The 18835-nt window shown below is 36.3% G+C and overlaps 3 protein-coding genes and 1 long non-coding RNA gene across 5 annotated transcripts in view; 1 reads left to right on the top strand and 3 right to left on the bottom strand.

Moving 5' to 3' along the window:
- Positions 1-6738, bottom strand: part of LOC123268206 (cadherin-related tumor suppressor) — a 65969-nt gene extending 59231 nt beyond the window's left edge. The window contains exon 1 of one of the 2 annotated variants that reach the window (XM_044733130.1): positions 700-6738. In XM_044733130.1, coding sequence (XP_044589065.1) covers positions 700-6018 — 5319 coding nt within the window. In that variant the 5' untranslated portion in view covers positions 6019-6738. The remainder of the gene's footprint in view (positions 1-699) is intronic. The other variant, XM_044733131.1, reaches the window with a different exon arrangement.
- Positions 6739-12653: 5915 nt separating this feature from the next.
- Positions 12654-18695, bottom strand: LOC123268210. The gene is made up of 6 exons (XR_006510195.1): positions 18607-18695; positions 17924-18541; positions 17678-17853; positions 17554-17611; positions 12849-12965; positions 12654-12752 (listed from the first exon to the last, which is right to left on the bottom strand). It is a non-coding gene; the product is annotated as an uncharacterized LOC123268210 (long non-coding RNA).
- On the bottom strand, positions 14225-15349 carry LOC123268209 (rRNA-processing protein FCF1 homolog). The gene is made up of 4 exons (XM_044733133.1): positions 15255-15349; positions 15101-15183; positions 14952-15023; positions 14225-14743 (listed from the first exon to the last, which is right to left on the bottom strand). Exons 1-4 carry the CDS (start codon positions 15255-15257, stop codon positions 14290-14292), a joined length of 612 nt encoding a protein of 203 aa, XP_044589068.1. The 5' UTR covers positions 15258-15349; the 3' UTR covers positions 14225-14289.
- Positions 15742-18626, top strand: LOC123268208. Its single transcript, XM_044733132.1, has 3 exons — positions 15742-15974; positions 16238-16715; positions 17369-18626. Exons 1-3 carry the CDS (start codon positions 15867-15869, stop codon positions 18556-18558), a joined length of 1776 nt encoding a protein of 591 aa, XP_044589067.1. The 5' UTR covers positions 15742-15866; the 3' UTR covers positions 18559-18626.
- Positions 18696-18835: the final 140 nt, after the last annotated feature.

The following is an 18835-nucleotide window of genomic DNA, read 5'->3' as shown; positions in this document are numbered from 1 at the left end:
CAGGTGTCAGGGGGAAGAACACGTATTACGAGAGATTATTCAAAAAAATAATTATAATAATAAATTAAAAGCGAGACCTTGATCGCAGCGCGGGATCTTCATAGATCATGCTCATCATCATTATCTAGATGATGTATTGACGTCGAGATGTATTACACTGAATTTGCATACAATTTACATTGAGTAATAGAGTAACTTTAAGAGCTGGTTTAATGTGTTTGTATACGGGAACAACGCGAGTTCGTCAAACTTTCACCCGCGAGTTTAGTTTTAGTTATTGCCCAACCGACCTTTTACCGGGCAATATAAATACCATCAATCATAACCAATATGTAGATCATTTTTGTACATACTCCAAAGAAACAACCTAACAAAACATCGCAAAGAAAATTTATGGAAACGCTGTAAAATTTATATTCAGACTTGTATGTTTGATTTATCTCGCGAAATTTTATTTTTACGATTATACGTTGGAGAAAAATTGTTTTACACAAACTTAAGAGTATACTTTTAGAATTAGCAATTGTAATTAGAGTTAATTCCTACCGTGCTATTTTCTTCAGCATCTAATAATTACATTCTTTGTTAAATGAATATTTTGCAATGATCCTTGCTACATAAAACATAAATAACACCAACGGAAGATTTACATTTCGTAAAAAATAATTATTTCTTAAATTAATATATAATAAATCTTACCTTGATAGAAGAAGTACTGGAATGCTCAGCCCCGATGAGAACCGCATAGATTTCAACCTCGTACCAATCGACCCCAGTTTCCCTGTCAAGCGGGGTGGAAGTCTGGAGCAAGCCACTCTTGATGTCAATATCGAACAATCTGTCCACCTGAGCACCACCACGACCGGCGGTCACGTTCGTCACGTAGTACTCTATATCAACACCAGATCTGGTAGTACGAGGAGCACGAGCACTTACTTTCACGATACTGGCACCCGCGGGTTCATTTTCGTAAACAGAGCCTTCAATTAGGCCATTGTGCTCCCAAATGGGTCGGTCCTGGTCTTCCCCAGGGACAATCAGCGTCACATAGGTCTCCGAGGACCTCCTCTCCGCCTGGACAGCTTCATCAGTAGCGCGAACGCCAATCTGGTACCTGTAGGACCTCTCCAAAGACTTGAGAGACCCGGGAAGCCGCATTGTCAGGAGGCCGGAATTGCGATGGAGGCGAAACATGTCGGAGTAGTTCGGTCCGGATCGCATCAGCTCGTAGGTGACCAGTCCATTGGTGCTGGAGTCGAGATCTCTGGCCAAGAGTCGGGCCACAGGGATCTCTTTGCCCAAATTGGCGTTGAGCACCGACTTGGGTGGGAGTACCACCGCTGACATGCTCACGAAGATAGGAGCATTGTCATTGAGATCCTCGACGATTACAATCACCAGTTTCTCGGCGGACAAACGAGCTGATGGAGGGTAGGCCTGATCTGTCGCGACCACGACAAGCTTGAAAGTATCGACTTCCTCGCGATCGATCGGCAGTAATGTATGTATCACTCCGGTCTGAGGATTTATTCCGAAATGCCGTCGCTGGTCTTCGGGGTCTTGGCTCAAGATTGCGTAAGTCACTACGCCATTGTCCCCCGAATCGCGATCTTCTGCGGTGACTGAGTGGACCGGAGTCCTTACGGTGATTCCTTCCCGTATCTGACGCACTATCGCGGTGTTCGGAAACGCCGGAGGATTGTCGTTCGCATCAATAACATCCACACGCAATGTTGTCACGCTGCTCATTCGCGGATGACCGCCATCACTGCAAGTTATGTTCAGTGTGTAGCTCTCGTGTTCTTCGTAGTCCAATGGCTTCTTCAGGTACAGGGTCCCCGTCAGTGGATCGATATAGAAAGTGTCTCGGCGATTCCCCGCGGAAATCGCGAAGGTCAACTCGCTATTTGCGTCGAGGTCGTCGTCGGTGGCTTTGAACTTGAGGAGCTCAGCGTTTATGGGTGTAGTCTCGATCACTGATATCTGAGACTCGTTGTCGATGAACTTGGGCGAGTTGTCATTCTCGTCCAGAATCTCGATGGTCACTTTCGCGGTCGAGGACAACCTAACTTCCAGACCTGCGTCATTGGCAATCACCGTCAAAACGTAATTGTCCAGTGTTTCGCGGTCCAATTCGCGGGCCAGCGAAATTTGGCCAGTAGCTTCGTCTATCATGAAGTTACCTTGGTGATTACCGTCAGCAAACGAGTAGAATACGTCTCCGTTGAGCCCTTCGTCGGCGTCGGTGGTGTAAACACGGAGCAATTGTGTACCAACAGCAGCACCCTCGCTAACCTGGACCCTGTATGGAAGTCGCTGGAACTGAGGCTTATTATCATTAACATCTGTTACGTAAATAGAAACCTTAACCTTGTCTTTCAAACGATTGTTACCATTGTCTGTAACAGTAGCTTCTAAACTGACATAATTGGTTCCGGTGTTAGCGACTAATTCCTCACGGTCATAGACGTGTAACGATTTTATAAATCCGTTTCGTGGATCGACAAAAAAATCTTGCTGGCTCACCGGGAGAGAAAATGTTAGGTCGGCATTCCTTCCGACGTCACGATCAGTCGCCAATAATTTCCCGACAAACGTCTCAGGTGGCTCGTTTTCACGGATGTGGAATGTGAATGACGAATTGGTGAACTGAGGGGCGTTATCGTTTTCGTCGATAATGTGAACAATAACTGGCACAACAGAGCTCCGGATTGGCTTGCCTTGATCACAGGCTGTTACTTCTAATGCATAATAATCCTGCTCCTCACGATCTAGGACGTGTTTTACGTACAATTGCCCATCTGGAAAAATACCAAATCGATCTTGGTCATTACCGTCGGTTATGCTGTATAAAATACGACCGTTTATCCCGAGATCTGCATCGTAAGCGTCTAATGCGAAGAAACGTTCATTAACGGGCGTTGACTCCGCTAAAGACGTTTCATAACTCGTTAATTTAAATACCGGGGTATGATCATTAACGTCCTCTATTGTCACGCGAATTTGATGCTGTGCGGCCAGAGGCTGGACCCCAGTGTCAACTGCCGTTACTTCGACGTTCAGTACCGTTCCCGGTGGAGATCTAATTGGCTTGTCCAGGTAAATTATCCCCGAGTTTTCGGCAACACGGAACTGGCCTCCGGGATTGTGTGTCAGAGTGTAGGTGATCCTGGCATTAGCTCCTACATCACGATCCCGAGCCCGAGCCAAGTAAACTTCTTGACCCACGGCTGCGTTTTCTTTGAGGTAAACTTCGTCAGATTTATCACCCTTGGGAAATTTTGGCGGATTGTCGTTGACATCCAGCACAGTTATATTTACAGAAGTTATTCCCCGAGCACGACCAGCGCGAGCAGCTATTTTGAGACTGTAGTATGCCTCCTCTTCGCGGTCTAGACATTTCGCGGTGGTAATTACCCCCGAGTGCTGATCTATCTTGAAATTGCTGTCTGGATCGCCGAATACAATCGAATAAGTGACTTTGGAACTTGTGAATTGGGTTACTATAACAGAACCTACCTCTCTGATGAAGGTGCCTGGAGCATCAGCTACACAGTCACCATGATCTTCAGGGATTTTAAATTCATACCCATTATAAGTATCGAAATCCAGATGCTCCAAATCTTCTTGTCTTAAAACTTCGACGATTGCATTCTCAGTTGCTTCTCGGTCACCGGTGTCACGTGCAGAAATGGTTAGCTCATACAAATGCTTCTGAGCAACCCGAAGCGATCCTTGGAGAATTATTTCCCCGGTTCTTTCGTCGACTTTGAAGAGACCTTCACCGCCAGACTCTAGGGAATATTTAACTCTAGCGTTTTCCCGAGCGTCTATGTCAATGGCTTTTACTTTTCCAATTGAAGTTCCTGGAGAAGTGTCTTCAGGAATAGGCATCAAGTACCTTCGGGGATAAAAAACTGGAGCATTGTCATTGACATCATCTAGAGATAACAAAACGGTGGCCGTTGACGATTGGGGTGGTGTACCTTGATCTTTAGCGACCACCAAAACTCGATACTCGGCAATTGTTTCTCTGTCAAGAGAAATTTTTGTTGTCAACTGACCTGTCAGCGTATCTAGGGCGAATGTTTTTGGATAGTCCCTCAAGACACTTGGGTGCAAGCTATAAGCAATCGATCCATTGGTTCCCTGGTCGTTGTCAATGGCAGCCAATGTCGCTACTAGACTGTGAGGAGGAGTATTTTCCGAAAGAGTAACATCAACAACTGTTTGAGTGAATCTGGGAGCTTCGTCGTTCTCATCGAGAACAGTTACTCGCAAATGGGTAGAAGCGTATCTCGGATTAGGACCTCCGTCACGTGCAGTCACTCGTAATTCAACACTGCCTTGGATTTCACGATCCAATCTAGCAACGGTAGTAACTAATCCAGTGTCTTGGTCGATCGCAAACCACGATTGTTCATTCCCCGAGTCAAAGTCGTAGTAAATTCTAGCATTAAGCCCAGAGTCAGCATCAGTCGCAGAAATACTAGCAACAAAACTTCCCACCGGCGAAAGCTCTGATAAAACAGCCGAGTATTCACTTTGCTGAAAAACAGGATCGTGGTCATTTACATCATTGACATGAATCACTAAATACGCAGTAGCAGATCTGGGTGGTGTTCCTTTATCTGTAGCGACGATTGTCAAATTGTATTTAGGAATTTCTTCTCTATCGAGTCGTCCATTGACCCGGACAATATCAAAGCTATGACTACTGTCCAATCTAAAGTGTCCCAATTCATTTCCAGCTTTTATTTCTACGGTAGTATCACCGTTTAGACCTTCGTCATTATCAACAACCCCGACAGCTGCTACCAAAGAATCTTTAGCGGCATTTTCGTCAACAGTAGCAAACCCGACCGTGGCTGGGAAATAACTGAATTTTATTTCCGGGTCGTGGTCATTTGCATCCAGCAAATTGACCGTGACATAAGTACGACCATCTTGCCTTGGAGATCCGTGATCGCGTGCAAAAACCGTGATGACACAGGACTTGGGACAGGATCCTCCGGGCTTTGAGTTTGAACAGCTCTGCTGATGAGGACACTCCAGCGGCTCAGCTGTTTTGATAGTACCAGTTTCTGGGTCAATTGTAAATTGTCCTTCACTATCCGGAAGATAGTACGTCAATTTAGAATTATCATCGGTATCCTTGTCCGTGGCTTTTACCGTAAGCACTGTTGTTCCCACGGGTACACTCTCATTTAAAGCTACAACGTAGTCACTCTGTTGGAAAATCGGTGGGTTGTCATTGACATCGAGAACCGTGACGTTGACAACAAGATAACCAAGTCGCGGTGGTTTACCTCGGTCGCGAGCACACACATTAAGTGAATAAAATTCTACCTGTTCTCTATCAAGTTTCCCCGTGGTCTCTAAATGAAGATACGAGCTCTCTCCCGAGGGATTCCCCGTTACATCAAGACGGAATTTACCATCAGTATTTCCGTCAACGATGAAGTAATCATCAGCAACACCATTCTCAGCAGTGTCCTTGTCTGTAGCTGCGTCCAAAAGCAATTTGGTCCCCGCCGATGCCGATTCCGAAAAGGACACTGCGATACTCGACTCTGGAAACTCCGGATTGTTGTCATTAACATCCAGCACGTGGATCCTCACCTCAATGGGATGAGTTGGCTGGCTCGACAGGACGACCAAGTCGAATTTGTCGGTGGGCAAGGACTCGCGGTCTAGAACTTTGCTGGTCCTGATTTGCCCCGATTCGGGGTCTAGAGTGAACTCCTGCGGGGGTTCGTTGAACCTGTAGGTGAAGTTTTGCTGGACAGGTATCGTTCCCACCAAAGTGCCCTCCGGTTCACCTTCGTTGATGCTGAGCTGGACCCTCGTGTCGACAGCCCGGCTCTGCATCGCCAATCCAGGGTTGGTATCCTGGGGCAGCATCGGGGACCGTTTCGGCACGAATCTCGGCACCTTGCTCGTCGCTCCCTGGACTCCATTATCACGGACCGCGAAAACTAGTCCCAAGACCAGGACGACGATTGTCAGTCTACACATCTCTTCTTAACAACGTCCTCTAACCTAAACACTTTTTACTACCTATCGCACTTCTTCGTCATCGTCAAACGAACTTTCATCCTGAAGCACTTTAATAGTTACTTATTTACGATTTCGAGCATCCTTCGATCTCGGTGGTATTTTTGTTATTGGAAATAAACTCGGCTTTTGATCATGACTGAGATTCGAATCTCGAGCCACGTTTCACTGAAATCACACTTATTAACAACACACCAGTCGGTATTATAAACAAACAAATACCAAATAAAAGTATCATATATTATATATCAGGAGATGCGTTTTCTCGTTAAGCGATTTTGTATAAGAGAACAGACCCCAATACCAAGATGACACTCGTCACATAAGATCGAGGATACACCAGAGCAAACGGTACATCTTAAAGTGATCTCAGCCGACTTCTCAACGGAAACTCGCGGTACTTCCGTGTGTCATTTCGCGAAACCAAGATTATATTTATCAAACACTTTATATACATTCAATATTATTTAATATTTGTCTCACAACACTCACTGGTCACAAATCACTGCTGTTAAAACTCTAAATGAAACTTTAAACCGCGCGGAATAAATAATAATTTATAAATATCGAACAAGTTTGTCTGATTAAAACCAAAAAAGGCACACTAATCACGAGTTTTGTGAGTGCCCGTTGGTTAAATCGCGACGACAGAGTCACGTATTAGCGCGGACTGACCCAGCACGACTGAACACTGACGCGTTGGCTCCGTTCTGAGGCCCAACTAAGCCGCGATTACAAACACTAGCACAGGATCTGTGTGTGTGTGTGAGTGTATGTGTAAGAATAAGAAGGAGCAAGAAGGCCCGACATTCTTCAGGTCTAGCAAAGCGGTCTCTGTTTCTCCGATGGGCCTTCCCTCTCTCCGTCTTTATCCAGGCACACTAGGCCGAGTGAATAGGTAGAGGCCCGTGAGATGGTGCCGGTAGGTGCGGGCAGTGGAGGGGGCTTACTGGGTAAGTAAAAAGGGGGCTTTATATTCCTCTCTTATACCTGGTACGTCTTATCCCGCGGAGTCTCGCCGAGATATTCTACCTTTTGCCCTCGAGGAACGAGCAATGCGGAGGCTCAGGTATGCAAGATGGCCGCCGTTGGGCCTCACCAGAGCAAGCTTACCACCAGCAACCGGTTGTACGAGAGAGACCGGGCTCTGCAGTTGGATTGGGCGAGAACGAGACACCACCAATGAGAGATGAATAATACGCGGTGGTGAGACACGAGGGGGGACTGAGGTGGATACTTTTTGAAGAGAGACCGAGCCAGCGGATGATGATGATGAGAAACAAGTAGAGAGTTTTAGTGAACAAGTGACCGACGAGATACTCAAGAGGACGAGGTGTCTCCGGTGAATTTAAGTCGTGGATCTACATCAGGAATCAAGACGAAGCCGCATCCCGAACAGAGCATCCGCCAGAAGAAGACTTGCCCACTTGGACTAACTAATCCGTTACCACTTTCTTATTTTAGAGCTCTCCTTCCATTTCTTTATTATTATGTTCCGCACTTTGCATTGTTTCTCCGCTTCCATTTAAATTTTTATTATTATTTTTATTATAATACTATTACACACTTTACCAACTTTTCTTCTAGGTCTAGTTTTTTTAATTTATGCGGGCACGTTAATTTGTATAACGTTACTTTTAACCTCCGGTAATCTTTTAAATGATTTAGAGGTATCGTTCAATTTTAAATTATAAATATAGTTTATTTGTTGAAAATTTATTTATTTATAAATTGTAAATATATAAAACAAGACCTAGTTTCCCCTAAGTGAGATTATCAGTGACTTGGGATCAAAGATTTAAAAGCACTCCGAACGAGCAGCTAAGTCGATTAGACAGCATCAACTTCCATTACTGTCACGATTAATATGCTAAGTCCTGGAAAGATTATCGACAGTAATTTTAAATGTTATTTACAACAAACAAATACTCTTCATTTTATAATATAATAAATATAAGTCCGATACCAATCAGAGCATTATATCTTAATACCGGGACTGTAAGTTCTCTTTGACAGACAGTTGAGAAATTTCAAATGTAGATTTTTAAAAAAAATTCTTGGGTTATAGTTGGAATATCTTTTTTTTTTTCAATGTATTTTCTGGAATTCATTGCCTGCAGAAACAAGTTTAGGCGGAAAGCTGAGCTAAGTAGTGTTATGTCACCTTTCTTTGCTTAATGCAAAGATGATTCAGACGGTATTGTTGTGTTCAAAAGTAAAAATATTGTTTAGACTAAAATTTATGGGTGAGTAATATTTTTGGGCGTAAGCAGAAGCTTAAATACATTATTATTTTTATAAAGGAAATAAAATAAAAAATGAGTTATCTTAAGTGTAACAGAATTTCATTGAGTAATTATAAATTGAAATTTATATCCAATTCCGATTGGAAATACGGGTTTTAAACTGGACCAAAGATCAATCTTCAAGTATTCCATAATTTTTTCTTAACAAACGGACATATTGCACGCGATTATTTAATCACCAGCATAATTTAATTAGCTATAAATAAATACGTCCAACAAGTATAACACACATAACTGGGGAGTTACTCAGACATGCCCAAATGAATACATGAAAAATATAAATATAAATATAAATGTATATAGATATGGGATGAGGAGTAATACAAGCGGAGGTCGTTGAATCAAGTTTTGCTGACGAAATAAAAGGACATTGACCGTTTAAGACTGAAAACGTTAATAATAAAGATAAATTTATATCCATATCCATCATATTCTCACATTCATCTTTATTTACATTCCTCCTGCTATTAAATCTTATTATTTCAGAGTCTTAATTTATTTACTCTTGCTCACCTCACTGTTTTTTTTTTCCACAATTTATTTATGTACATTTCACCATTCGGCATTTAAAGGCACGTGTGCACGTAAGATGATGGAAAATCCGTAAAAAGATCTAATACCGCTGTTTAAGGAAATAGATCGCGATCGAGGAACGATACGATAGATCGAACACATCTGATTTATGATTACAAATTGGTGAAAGTTATCCTCTGATTTCTTCCTCACACATCTACATCTCCATGCAGCATTTACAGACTCATGTGTGTAAACAACCATTTCTTCTTTTTATTTCTTCTTACTTCAGTAGTCCCTTTTTTTTATTTTTTTTTATTTTCGCCCGATCCAGACACTTGCAGAGTAAACACTACTGCTCTTCGTACAGTTTAAAAAGGCTTTTTATTTAAAATTTATCTTTCTTCTTTACTCTTAGTTCCGTTTTTTTTTCTTTCTCATGAAGATACTTGACACATGGTTATTCATACGCATTACTACCAGTTGGCTCGTGCTTCTTCCTGGAATCTTATATGTCCAATCCAATTAATTAATTTAGATAAAGAATTAAAAACATTCGTTTCTAAAGATAAGATCCTATTTATTGCGGAATATAATCGTCGGATTATTTATGTACTTAATAACTTTAAAAGCGAATTTTTATAATTAAATAAAATACTAATATAAATCCGACTCTAAATCTTACAGTACTTATATTTATATTTATTGTTGTTATTACTGGATTTGAAAATAAAGATAAAAAATCCTTTACGTAATCTTTTTAGTCGGTTTTCAATCAAGAGAGAAATTTGGGATTAGGCGGAGTGAGCGCCACCACACAGTGAGCTGATATTTCCTCGTGGTATCCTCAGATGATGGATGATGGATGATGGGCTTCTATTTCTTCAGAGGTATCTGCTTATTTTATAACCAAACGTTACCCACTTTTTTTTTTTCTACACGTATTTGTGTGTTTATATTATACGGATAGAATGTACCGGTATGTCAGTTATTCTACCTCCTGTGTAGAGTATGAGTTGACCGTTTGCCCTCGTAGATTCTCAAACTCCACCTCTATTCGTCACAAATATTCAATTCACTCTATTAAAGTGAATAAGAGATACTTATACTTATTCTTTATTAAATAAAATGTTTTAGCTTGATCCCGCACCGGTACACTCTAATCCGTGATTGATTCTCTGTATGAAAATATTTATTGAAGAATTTCTTCGGGCAGTGGCTTTCCTTTATTATCACAAAATTAAATAAATTACTGTTGTTGTGACCACTCAGAAGATAACGGTACCTTCATGCAGTCATTTACACGGTAGCTTGTCAAGTGTCTTCAGAAAGTTCGGGGATCGAATCTCAGTAAGAGTTCATTTTGGTAAAAGTTAATCCTGAGTGTTTTGTTGTGTAATTTTTCGGTTGAAAAATTTTGAATATTCTCGCTTTTACTTATTTTAGACAAGATTGATGAACAAGAAAATTAATATTTAAAAAAAAAACCCAAGAGAGCGCATTCATTAAAAATTTTTAATCAGATAAAATTTTAAAAAATTTCCTGATTTGTTATCAGAAAATAAAAATTAACAATTTTTATTATTTATTTAAAGAAGATAAATAAATAAAATATTTTTTAATATGTTTGTATGTTTATATAGATGTAAATAAATAATATTTATAGTCATGCATTATAATTGAAACATTATTTCTAAAAGACATTTTTGGAAGTTAAGCTTTTTGTGCTTTCAAGTCATTCAAAGCTTGATTTTTAAAATTAAAAAAAAAAACTAAATAAATTAATAAATAATATAAATTTTGATTATTTATTAAATAAAAATAAAATATTAATTTAAAAGCCTAATAAATTATAAATAAATATCAATATTTGACGTAATTTATTATTAATAATTCAATTACAATAAAAAATAATGAATACGCCTATTAATTGGAAAGTTGGCAGGTTTAATGAAAGTTTTATTGTTGTAGAAAAAAATAAATGAATGAGTTATTTATAGAATTAGCGAAATGAATAAACTTATTATAAATAAGTAGGATATAATTGTTAAATTAAAAAAGGAAAAAAAATGTCTCGGCGCCGGACTGCCTTAATAAATATTATAAAAAAATAAAAATATGGGGATATCATTTAAAATCAGTGGATGTTGATGGCGATTTCATCGTGACCATTACGAGATAGGAGCCCAGATTATAAGGAAATATAAAAAAATGATCGTCCGCTGACCGATAAATAATTAAAGGCGCAATCGAGCAAGCAATGGGGCCCCAGGGAGAATCGAAAGTGAACGGCATGCAGTTTCCACTCAATATACCAACAGCACAATAATAATAGCTGTAGTAGTACAAAAACAGCAACCACAACATCCAACAACAGTAACAACAAGCGTTGTGTACTTTTGATTAATCCAACAATCCTGATATATCTTAGAATGTTGCCACTACGTAATATATAATGTCTATATATATTTACAGCGAGGTATATTCATACAAATGAACCAAATAGACCTGATCGATAATAAAAAAGCAAAATAAAAGCTCCTGTCAGGGAAAACTAAACGGAACTTCCAAGAATGTCAATCGGAAAATAATCTTTTATGTTTATGTTCTAATCGCAATCGATGACCATCAATTGTATATATTTACGTCTTTATACACATTCATATATATGTATTAAAGGATATTTCAAGTCGAGAGAGATGCCGAGTCCTCGGAGATCGGAATGCCGAGATTATAGCGGTAAGAGAGCAATGAAAGAGTATCATGAAAAAAGATAAAATAACAATAATAAATATAATAATATACAATAAATAAATATGAGAAATATTGAAATTAATTATTGTACTATTGTTTTACAGTATATATTAATCATAGGCCTTATGGAACAATTAATGATTAAATAAATCGTTTATTTCAGTCAGGGAAGAAATTGCTCATTCAGGGAAACGCTTAATTGACTTGTAATGAAACGTTATTATTGTTAATAAATAATAATTATTATTAATGTCTGATTTTTGTTTTAGGTGAAAAATTCAAAGGGTTCCAAGAACAGTTTGCGTGTAAATGTTGAAGTAATAGATTACAGACTAATTGTACGGGCAAAAAATAATAGTTTGCACTTGGGGTAAGAATTTTGCCGATTTCCAGGTAATTAATTATTACACTTTAAATAAATAACTTAAGTTTGGAAAAATTAAAATTCTTTTTGCTAAATTGATTAATTGCAATTTATAGTTATGCAAATAACTGAAAAAATATATAAAAGATAAGTTATAAAAAGCTTTCAGTTATCATTGAATAAATATTAAGATAAAAAATAGTTTATAAAAAATTAAAAGCCCAAAAATTTAAGGCCCATTCACAAAATATCTTTCTCATTATATATTTCCGTAAGCATTTACGGTAAAATACATAAAAAAGAAGAATAGCCGCGGAGAGATAACGAAAAATAATAAAAAAAAGGTATCTTTTAAATCGTGCGAAATTCATACTAAAATAACGAAGCGCCGAAGAAAAATAGAGTAGCAAAAAGGGGGGTAAAAAATTAAAGAAAAGAATAAAGAACTGATCGGTAAAATCGTGCATCCAATCAGCCAGGCTTTTGTGTTTCCACGAATCACACAAGAAGACTACACCAGGTAATGGTAAAGGTATACAGTGTGTAGTATGTTGACGGTCCTTTTTTAACGTGCGTGTTGTGCTTTTCGTTCCACACATACATACATAAATATATATGTAAAAATATATATATATATATATATATATATATATATATATGCAGTCATGATCACCCTTTTACTTGCATTTCTCTATTCCCATTCAATTCTCGCCACGGCTATTCTCTGCGATTGGATATGCCGTAGAGATATGAAACTCCTGAGAGAGATGAATATATTTTTTCTAAATGGATAAAACCAGTCCAGTACTATAACTATAACTATAACTATAAACACGCAAGACAGAATTACTCACACACTCGGAGATCATCTGATGATCCTTTGACGTTCGACAGCCAAAATCCTCTCCATCATCTTAATCTTTTTTCTATTCCTCGGCAAAAGATCTTCTCCACCTCTTTAGACTTAAAATCTAAAAAAAGTCAATAATAGCCTTTTAAATTTATTTAAAATTGATATACTTGTTCATATTTTTTCTTCATTATTTTATAGACATATTAAATCAATTAGAATAATAGCAAGGCTTGCTTAGATAATTGCGAGTGGAAATTTCTTTTTAAATGTTACATAGGTCCCGGTTGTAAATAATTATAAATGGTAAGATGGGATGAATAGAATGAATATAACTTTTATTTAGAGTTCGCCTGCGCTCCGAGATTTCTATTGTTTAGGCCTGGGATATGATTACCCGACTCTCACTCTGCACTGCTCACGTTAGTTAGTTTCTTTTAATTTAATGCGTCTTGTGCCGTATCCGTCTCTAATGGAGGTATGTCGCGTTGTCTCCGGGTAATTCTCGATAAGTGTAGGGAATTTGCCTCCTTTTTTTCCCCCTATTTTTATTTTAATCTTTATACATGGTAGACTTTTATTAAACAGCATCGATGTGTGCATGGATCCAAGACGTAGATATCTTATACCTTTTGTTTAGTTTCGTCTAAGACTAAACGATTATAGTTGTAATAGGCATCGAGCATGCTCCAACGTCGGCTGTTGGAAATGCGATGTCCCCCCAGGTCAGAATACCAGATAATATCCTGTCTCAAGGGTCATATCTTCCATCTTTCTTCTCACACTTTTAAACTTGATAGTTTATTTTTTTTATTTAAAAAATAATATTTTAAAGACCATTTTTTAAAATTTTTTTTATGAAAGAAAACAAATTGTCATGAAAATAAAATTTTTTTTTTAATAAAATAAAAATATTTTCCTAAATAAATTTTTCTAAAAATGTACTTAAAAGTACATAAAATATAAAATGACCCAATTATTAAATAATTAAAAATTTTCTTCCTTTACACTGAGTAAATCCAAACATATCATTAACGCTTATTGATATCATGAAGCATTTTTTAAAATTTTTTTTATGAAAGAAAACAAATTGTCATGAAAATAAAATTTTTTTTTTAATAAAATAAAAATATTTTCCTAAATAAATTTTTCTAAAAATGTACTTAAAAGTACATAAAATATAAAATGACCCAATTATTAAATAATTAAAAATTTTCTTCCTTTACACCGAGTAAATCCAAACATATCATTAACGCTTATTGATATCATGAAACATGATAAAATTGCTCCATAGTAATTACTGTAAAAACGCGTGTTATAATTGAACATAAATATAATCTGGTAGCGATAAAAAAAAACTCTGCAATAAATGACACATGATTAATATTTATAAAAGTGTATATTGTATCTTAATTACAAAACTATAACTATAAAATATAACTAAATTATTTCCGCGGAGCTCCGTAGGCATCTGGCATACGTTCGATGGTGTAGCGATGCTGAGCGACGTACATAATCGGGACACCGGGAATTTTCCTGATCCTCTGCTTCAGATCTTTATCATTGGTAGCGACGATAAAGCACTTGTGTGCCGTCACCCGCTGTACCAGACAGTCATCGGCATAGGTACCTTTGTGCGAACACCTCAGTCTTTCAAACCGCGGGTCCTTTATCAGCTTCAGTGCAATGCTGTACTTCCTGCCGAGTTTTTCCAATTCAGCGACTATGCAATCTGTCACATAGGGAATACACTTTGCATACAGACAACCCATCATGTTCTCAATTATGTCCAGTTTGTTTTTAACAGAAAAATTAATAAAGTTAGTATCTATCAGGATCCTGTACGGCGGGCCCAGTTGTGTATTGTACTCAAAGAACAGCGCTGATGACACTTGGGGTCTGAAATTTCAACCAGTTGGTAATTAAATTAATTACTGTTAAAAAAATAATTACTGACAATTTTTTGATATTTTGAAAAAAAAGCTGTCTAGAAAATTATTTTTAAAAAATTTCATATATAATTTTTTGGAGCTTCTAATTATAGAATTTTTTCAAAAAAATTAACAGATGTCAATTTCAGTGTGATAAAATAAAATAAAATTCTTACACTTCTTTGATTTTTAGCGCAGTTGGATCCTCTTTTTTTTGTTTTGCCGGCGCAGCTCTTTTTTCTTTTTTTCTAAAAATTATAATTTTATTTAGTTAAATAATACTAACGTGAAAAATAAAAAATAAAGATAAAAATTAATTACTTACATACGTGAATCACTTAGACTTATCATTTTTTTCATTTTTGCAAACCTCTGCAGCACAACTTTCCTTGTTTTCTTATTTTTACCCTAAAAAAAATTCAAATTAATATTTTATAATAAAAAATGTAATTAAATAAATTAATTAACAATGTACTTACCATTTTTTAAACTATAATTAATCTTTAATCACAATAAACAGCCAACACGTGTTTCACTTTTATTTACTTAAACGTCACGCTTTATCTAGGTTAGGAATTTAATTTTCTACAAAAGTTTTTTAATTTAGCGACAGGTGGCGCAAACGGGTGAACTGTCAAAAATTTCTTCCTTATCGATTATTTTGAATAAAAAAATTTATATCGATCTTATGTACTGAGAATTTTTTTTTAAATTGACATTTTTCAAGTAAATAATGAGTTAAATTACTCTAATTTTTTTCATCTATTTGCAAACAATTATTGAAGCATAAAGAAGTTAATGGTTTGCAAATACGCTATATTTGAAATCAATTAAAAGAACTGACAGACAATCGTTAAAAAAGATGAATCTAATATTTTCAACCCTCGAAATATCAAGAGTACTCGAGTCAATTGATGCAAATAGAGATAGTAAACGTCAGTTTAACTAAAAAGTAATCATACAGTTTTTATTTACAAAAAAAATTCTTACTAAAATTTTATTTCTACTTGAAACTTTCTACAAAGTAGTTCAAAGGAACAAATTTAATTGACGGTTACCAGTGAATTTTTATTTCTATTTTTACTCTGAGAATGTTACTAAACTTTCATCTTATCACTTTTTTATGTTCAATTAAATTTATCTGTAGTGATAAAATTATTAAAGAAGAAACAATCAACGAAAAGCAAGCAACTTATATGGTAAAGTATTTAAGACATTAAAGTTAGCAGTCACTAGACAATTTTTTAATTTTTTTTAACAAACAAATTTGTTAAAAAAAAAATATTTTTTAAAAATTGCATCTTTTATTGTTTTAAATTTCTGCATGTCAATATTTTTTCTAATTTTTTTTTTTTTTTATAAAATTCTTAAATGTATGCTAAATTAATTTTCATAAATATTTTTCTGTCTTAAAATAAATTACATTTTATATTCAAAAATTTTCCTGTAATTAATTTTACAGTCTGACTTAATCGGTCAATGTTACCCAGAAGCAGCGTCATTTGTAATGATCTTCGAGCCGGGAAATTTGATCCTCTACAACTCTTTCAAGTTTGAAAAATTCAACACCCTAAACATTCTGAGTGATTACACAACATACAAAGCAATTCCGAAGTTTCAAAAAGCCCCAATAAAAGGAGTGCTCGTAATGTCATCAACAACTGACTCATTAAAAACAGTAATTGTCGAATCAAAGTGGCACAGCCAGAGGCAATTTTTTGTTATCACAGACAATGGGAAGAAAAGCTGTTGGAACGCAAAACGTTATCTAACAAGAGCTTGGAGACATGACGTCCTAAATTGTATTTTCTTGTGTTTCTATCAAGGTGACAGATACATTTACACATTGAATCCATTTATTCCGTACGCTCCAGGACCATGGCAAGTAAATCATAAAGATGAATTTGAATCTTTGACATTTTTCAGTCAAAAATTTACAAGTTAGTATATTTCTTCTTATCAAATCAATAACTAATAAAATATTAATGATAATGAAATTGAGAGACATCTGATTATTTTTATAAATTTTTTAATTAATAAATTATAGCAAGAAAATTTTATTTAAAAAATTCCATCTTAAGAAGCTCTAAAAAATTATAAATGCAATTTATTAAAAATAATTTTTTAGAGCTAATTTATTATTAAAAAAAAATTTTTTTTAATTTTCAAGTGATTGTCATATATTTAAAAAATTTAGAAAAAAATATCAAAATATTTAAAAAATTCCATCTTAAGAAGCTCTAAAAAATTATAAATGAAATTATTTAATAGTATATTACACACCTAGGGAAGTAAAGTAAGAAATGTCTCAGACCACATGTAATTGTTGGCCGAGGCGAAGCCGAGGTCAACAATTACATGTGATCTGAGGCTTTCTTATTTACTTCCCGTGGAGTGTATACTATTTTTTTGCTCGACGAAGACAGAAAGAGGCAACTTCGTTTAGCGCAGCGGGCCGAAAGTTGACGCTTTCTGCCCGTCGAGCAAAAAAAATAATTTTCTAGACCTAGTTTGTTATTAAAAAAAAAAATTAAAAAATTTTCAAGTGACTGCCAATTTCAAAATCACAAATATATTTATATTTCTTCAACAGATCAATCATGCGGAACTTTGTTCTACGAGAAAACAAATAACCTAGGCGGGTTCTTGGTTAAATTAGCCGCTGACAGATTTCCGCCTTACGTATCATACTCGATAGTAAACAACACAATCACCAACATAAGCGGATACGATTATTCAATAAATAAATTAATATGGACAAAATTAAACGTTACTTACCAAGTTTACGACAAGTACAACTGGACTGAAGTTTCTTCTCCATTTCTAACAAAGAATCCTGCAAAGAAGATATCATTAATCGACAAAGTACTGGAGAAGAAAACAGACTTCCTGATGAACTCACTGTTCATCCGCGAGCCAGGCCTGGAAGTTGACTTCGGGCACTTTCTCCTGCAGACGGGAATCACAGCGGTAACTCCTCACCGCGGATATCTCAGCAGCACCCAGAAACTCTTCTCATTTCTTCCTCTGAGCATCGCAATCCTCTTTTTGCTTACCAGCATTTTCGGATTCACCGTTCTGAAGTATATAATAAAAGACCCTTACTCGCACAATTCCATCGACATACTTCGGGTGTACTTGAGCTCACCGCTGCCTACCTTGCCGACAACCGGCCGAGGAAGACTTTTCTTCGGCAGCATCCTCATCGTCTTCATGATAATCAACGCAGTAGTCCAGGGAAATTTAGCGAAGATCTTCACCGCTGAAAAAAGCCTTCGCAATCTTGAGACTCTTTCCGAAATGAAGAAATTGAACATGACTGTGTTCACCACCCTCTGGATAGAGGAAGTTTTGAGAAAGAATAATCATACTAACGTTCAGGTTGTCAAAAAATCAATGGATTGTACTTCACTGAAAACTAACGAGGCTTACGTCGAGGAAGAGTTGTACCTCGGCTACACTGCGCTTGTTGGATATGCCCACTGCCATATGCCCAAAAAAACTCTGATTCCAGAGCTGTTTCATTCATACTACGCACGCCGCAATTGGCCAATTTTCCCCAGGGTTAAAAGATTGTTATTAACACTCTTTGAAAGTGGGATCAATAATTACGTTATTCAAAAAGTAATCTTTAAACCTAGACCTCGTGATCCTACTCAATATCGCCCTTTGACTATGGATGACATGGGTTTTATTTTTAAAGTCGTTGTCATTGGGTTATTATTAGCAACATTTGTTTTCTTGTTCGAAATTTGGATATATCCACCTAAAAATAATCATTAGTTTAGTACTGAAATAAGTAGTTATTAAAAATTGTTATCTTTAAATTACCTGATGGAATTTTCCGAAGAAATTTTAAGAATAAAAATACTCTCTTCATAGATAAAAATTTTGTTTTTTTTAAATATTCGGTAACTTTCCGTAGCTAGAAAAAATATCATAGTTTTAGTAATAACTTTTTAATGATGCTAGTAATTTAAAAAAATCTATATATGATCGATTAATTGAGTAAATTTAGTTTCAGTTTTGTAAAAAACAGCAAGAACAAAACATTTATAAA

Source organism: Cotesia glomerata, linkage group LG6, assembly GCF_020080835.1.
Source record: "Cotesia glomerata isolate CgM1 linkage group LG6, MPM_Cglom_v2.3, whole genome shotgun sequence".
In the NCBI taxonomy this organism is placed as follows: Eukaryota; Metazoa; Arthropoda; class Insecta; order Hymenoptera; family Braconidae; genus Cotesia; species Cotesia glomerata.
Note: the sequence above shows the minus strand (reverse complement) of the source record. Positions and strands in the feature narration are given on the sequence as shown.

Bases quoted from the DNA above. Each gene is read 5' to 3' on its own strand.
- LOC123268208 (XM_044733132.1), top strand. From the start codon at position 15,867: ATGTTACTAAACTTTCATCTTATCACTTTTTTATGTTCAATTAAATTT. The intron at 15,975-16,237 runs GTAAAGTATTTA...TTAATTTTACAG, and splicing joins AAAAGCAAGCAACTTATATG to TCTGACTTAATCGGTCAATG. The intron at 16,716-17,368 runs GTTAGTATATTT...TTTCTTCAACAG, and splicing joins TTTCAGTCAAAAATTTACAA to ATCAATCATGCGGAACTTTG.
- LOC123268209 (XM_044733133.1), bottom strand. The intron at 15,024-15,100 runs GTAAGTAATTAA...TATAATTTTTAG, and splicing joins AGTCTAAGTGATTCACGTAT to AAAAAAAGAAAAAAGAGCTG. The intron at 14,744-14,951 runs GTAAGAATTTTA...TTGAAATTTCAG, and splicing joins GCGCTAAAAATCAAAGAAGT to ACCCCAAGTGTCATCAGCGC.